Here is a 4,664-nt window from a genome sequence, read left to right as displayed (position 1 = left end):
GCAAATAAAGTCAGTTCCTTTGAGGAAAGATTTAGAGCTCTCTGTTCTGCAGCCTGGGCCCCTGTGGTCTCTCCCGTCTGCCTTCCAGCCTCACCTACCAGAGCCCTTCTCAAAGTGTGGTCGCTAGACTAGCATCACCTGGGAACTTGATAGACATGCAAATTCCTGGGCTCTGCCCCAGACCCACTGACTCAGAAACTCCGGGGTGGGGCCCAGTAACTTGCTCTTTGACAAGGCGATTCCACTGGGAGGTTCTGACACACACTGATGTTTGAGAACCACAAAGCACTCCAACCACATCATACTGCCCTCTGTCTCTAGGCCTTGGCTGTCTAGCCCTCTAGCCAAACGCCTTCTCCTTTCTTAGTGCCTATTTGTTCTTTAAGAATCAGTGGGAGCAGTCCATGTTCTTCCTCTACATTCTTTTGCATCATGACCTAGGATGCCTTTCTTGCAGTGTGAGCCAGTTTCCTATGATAATTGGTTGTGTCAGCTGCCTTTGGCCAGGTGGGACCCTCTTAAGGGCAGGAACCATTTCTCATCCCACAAACAATGCCTGGTTCAGGGATACATTCTAAATGTGCTGAATTTTAAGGATGAGCTATCAGAGGTCAGGAGGCTAGAAGATGAAGACTATCATTCTAATGTTCACAACATGACATGAGCAGGAAGGCATGAAATGCCCCCATCTGACATCAGAGCTAATGACACAGTCAACTTCCAACGAGTTTCCTTTTTCAGGGTCACACTGATGACCAGAAACTTTCCCCTATCAAAGCCACCCTCCCTCAGCATGTGATGAATAAAAATAAAAACAGACTCAATATTGTCCCTTCAGAGGAAGCCTTTATTGTAACATACACAATTTTGTGACTGCCCCAAATTGTACATAATACTTTTTGGATGGCTATATAACTAATCTGCCTCGACACTAAAATATGTATCTGAAGTAATTTCACAAAGTTTTAAAAAGAAAAATTATAAAAAGTATACTTTCATTTTAAGTTATATTTGCTTTTAGTCTCCCCCCCACCCCCTACAAAACCCTGCACATACCACACACTGAGCTGAAACATTTGAGGGCACGCGTGTGTGTCTGGGAGCAGGTGAGAGGCTGAGCGGGTCTAGACTCACCATGGCCCCTTCTTGTGGTTTGCGGGAACAGGGAGAAGAGAGAAAATAGAACGCATACAGACAGTGAGCGCACCTTTCAGTCGCAAATCTCCCCCATCTCTTGGCACAGTCTCAGTAGAACTGAGGACAGCTTGGACACTGTACCAGCAGGGGAACTCCACGCTCAGGGAAGCCACACTCTTCAGCCCTCTTCCTATCCAACCCGATGCCAACTGTGAAGCGAGCTCCGAGCAGCCAGGGACGGCCGGCCGGACTGCTCTGCCCTCAGCAGGCCCCAGGCTGGGTCCATCGCAACCTGAAATTGCGTCAACCCCCTCTCCCCTCCGCCCCAGGGTGGCTGGAACAAAGAGGGTGACCTCAGAGGCAGGTGCTGGTGAAGCATCTCTGAGCGACCAGCAGGGAGGGCTCTTTGAGCCTGGGTCCCCAAGTAGCCAGGCTTCCCTTAGCACCCTTCCCTAATGCGCCCGTCCCGTGGTAGGCATTTTCATCAAATCTTGAGGGGTAGGGAGGGGGCGTAGCAGCCTCCTTCATCAGTGCTGGTATCCATGGAAGGCTCAGCCTGCTCCTCAGAGGCAGAGAGATTCTACTGCCTGGCATAGAAAAATAAATCAGTGTATGAAACCAAGCCAAGGCAAACAGCAGCTTTTAAAAAGTCATCTTCCAATAAATAATTTACTACAGAGGAATATTTTCCTTTAACAGCAAAACACTGATAAATTCAGAAGTTATTTTTGTAAAAAAAATATCTATGTACTCACATGTATAAAAATAAGGTTTTTCGGGCCATCCTCTCCTGGGTGTGGTCATGCCCTTCTTTTGGAGAGGGGGACCGGAGGTGGCCTTATAGGCCTTGTCTGTAAGCTACACCTGCTTACCACCACCCCCAACCACCAGAGAGAGCCCATTCCTTCCTTCTGGTGTAAAGCTACAGAAGAAATTGTGGAACAAAATGACACTGAGGCTTTGTTGTTCTGTTTTTACAGTTCATCAGCTCTCCCAGCAAACCTGCTGACTGCTTTCCCCATGTTACCAAGGCCTGACACGGGCACCCGCCAGGAGGGTGAGCTCCTGCTGGACGAGCCGGCCTCTGTTCAGACCACATTCCTGCCACCTGCTCCTCAAGACGTCGCACGTGGACAGTGAAGGGAACTGAGGAGACCTGGGTATGAACGACCCTGCACGGATGCAGGAAGAGAGAATTTTGATGCCAAATTAGGGTGGGGATGGGAAAACAAAAAAGATCCAATTTAGAAACAAAAACACCATTTAACATTTGCAAAAAGCCATTATCAATAAGCCTTAAGAAAGCCCCGGGTTGCGCCTGTGCTGGCTCAGAGGAAGGGTGTGCGGCTCCCCTGGGTAACAAGGCCACACGCTCGGCGCCTGCTAGTCAGGGCTGGGCACTCCACTCTGGCCAAACACAAAGCACATCAACACTGTAAGCTCTCAGGTATGTGACCCTCTTTTCCTTCCTCTATTTTGCCAAACGTGTCCGCATAGGAGCTGAGTGGCAATTCCAGGGGCAGAGGGGAGGAGGGGAAGGGAGGACCAAGAGAAAATGTTAAGATGGGTTGAGTAATAGGTAAAAAGCCACCACCCATCTGGAAACTTGTGACTTCCCTTGCCCTGGCAGCCTTTGTAAGTTGCCCCTCTTCCCCTCCCTGTCCAAGAGCAGAGGGGCGGCGGGCAGGGATGGAAGGAGGACCGGCTTTCTCTGTCAAAAGGCAGTTAGCCACATTTCAGAAGAATAGCAGAGACGATTACGGTTACGTATCACGAGCTTGGCAGACAGGGTGACAAACACTAGGGAGGGGGGCTCTCTCCTCCCTTTGTTCTTCTCTTACTTGAACAGTCACATGTCAAAGTTCAGCCACCCCTAAGACCCCTGGCCAAGTTCCAGGGTTCATGGAACTAACTGCCTTTTTGCACAAGGTAAAAATAAGCACAGCCTCCGTTCGTGGCCCCTGCTAAACTCAAGACAGCAAGAGGGAGGAACACCACAACGTGCAAACACACACACACACACACACACACACATGCACACACGCACACTCACGCTCCCTTCACTGGTGCCACCATGCACAGAAACACTAAAGTCACAACTAGTAATAACACTTCACATTATGAGTATTGTTTCCAAAGAGAAGCGATTCATGGAATTAGAACATCCACAAGAGTGACTCCTCTGGTGAGGACGAAGAAGCTGAAGATGGCGAGGCTGAGGGGTCACGACTGCGCATGCGGGATCCACTGACTGTCCATCGGGCGGCCGAGGAGCTCCTCCACGCGCCGCGCCACGTCCATGGTGTCTTCCAGATCGAAGTCCCCATCGGTCTCCAGGACTGAGTCAGGGCTTGGGAGGGAAAGAACGGAGATGAGGGAAAGGTTGTTGGAGACCACCCCAAGCCACAGCCCACCGGGGGGGCGGCCTACACCAGCCTGTCGTGCCCGGCGTAGGGCCACGGGAAGAGAACCACTCATCTGAACGCTTTGCTCGCTGGCACTACAGAGAGACTCAGACTAGAACACTCACCCCAGCGGCCTCTGACACTGCCCGTCCAGACACATCGAAACCCCATGCAGTCCTTACACGTAGCAAGAAAATTCTCCATTTTGAGATGGCATTTGCCCAACCCCACTCTAAACTACCAAAATCTTCTGGTCCAATCTCTTCCTCTCACGGCTAGAGCCTGGGCCTAGGCTGGGCGGCCTCAGACCTAGAGGAGCTCTGGATTCCTTTGCACCCCCACCCCCAGCCCTGCAGGGGGCCAGCCTGGGATGAGATCCCCAGCTCCTCCCCTGCGGACCCCCATGAAAACACCACCTACTTCGGTGGGTACATGTTATAGTGAGCCTGGGGGCACACAGATGGGGAGGGCGCCTGGTCCATGTATGTTGTGCTGGCCCCGGCGTCCGCGGACACGTTCACAAACCTGCAGGAGGAAGCAGGACAGAGCCTCAGCCACCAGGGAAGCCAGGGGTGCGGCTGACCTGGGGAGGAGCTCCGGGGGCATCTTTATGTCTTTCTCAGGGTATATAGAAGGATGTAGTGTCCCACTCGGCCCTGGGGCTCTGACTGCAGAACTGGGCCCTGGGTACCGGCCATAGCACAACCAAGCCCAGGTCCCTCCCCGGGGCTGAATCAGCTTTCCCGGGGGATGGGGATCGGAATTTGGGGGTACAGGAACAGGAGGGATGGCAGTGTCTGGGGAGGAGAAGACAGGTGGGAGGAGAGCCAGAGCCAGGCCCCAGACACTTACTCAGGGACCACTTGCTTGATCTGTGGCTTCACGTATCCGTCAACTGCTTTAGCTGCCAAGGGGAGAACGGTGGTGAGAACCAAAGTTCTCAAATGAAATAAAAATGTGATCTCCCTTAAGAATCATACCTTTTCTTAGGCCAGGACACAACTACATAATTTTTTTTTACTTTTTCTTTTGAGACAGTATCTCACTGTTGCCTGGGCTAGAGTGCCTAGCTCACAGCAACCTCAAAGTCCTGGGCTCAAGCAATCCTCTTTTTTTTTTTTT

The 4,664-nt window shown here is 51.7% G+C and overlaps 1 protein-coding gene across 1 annotated transcript in view; it reads right to left on the bottom strand.

The window, feature by feature from the left end:
• Window positions 1-820: 820 nt before the first annotated feature.
• LOC105820211 (signal transducer and activator of transcription 5A-like) overlaps window positions 821-4,664 on the bottom strand; it is a 65,911-nt gene continuing 62,067 nt past the window's right edge. Inside the window, exons 15-17 of the mRNA XM_012656647.1 lie at window positions 4,395-4,446; window positions 3,963-4,067; window positions 821-3,487 (exon numbers count right to left, since the gene is read on the bottom strand). Coding sequence (XP_012512101.1) covers window positions 3,361-3,487; window positions 3,963-4,067; window positions 4,395-4,446 — 284 coding nt within the window. The 3' untranslated portion in view covers window positions 821-3,360. The remainder of the gene's footprint in view (window positions 3,488-3,962; window positions 4,068-4,394; window positions 4,447-4,664) is intronic.

The sequence above is a fragment of the Propithecus coquereli genome, unplaced genomic scaffold, assembly GCF_000956105.1.
Source record: "Propithecus coquereli isolate 6110/MARCELLA unplaced genomic scaffold, Pcoq_1.0 Scaffold515, whole genome shotgun sequence".
Lineage (NCBI taxonomy): Eukaryota > Metazoa > Chordata > Mammalia > Primates > Indriidae > Propithecus > Propithecus coquereli.
Note: the sequence above shows the minus strand (reverse complement) of the source record. Positions and strands in the feature narration are given on the sequence as shown.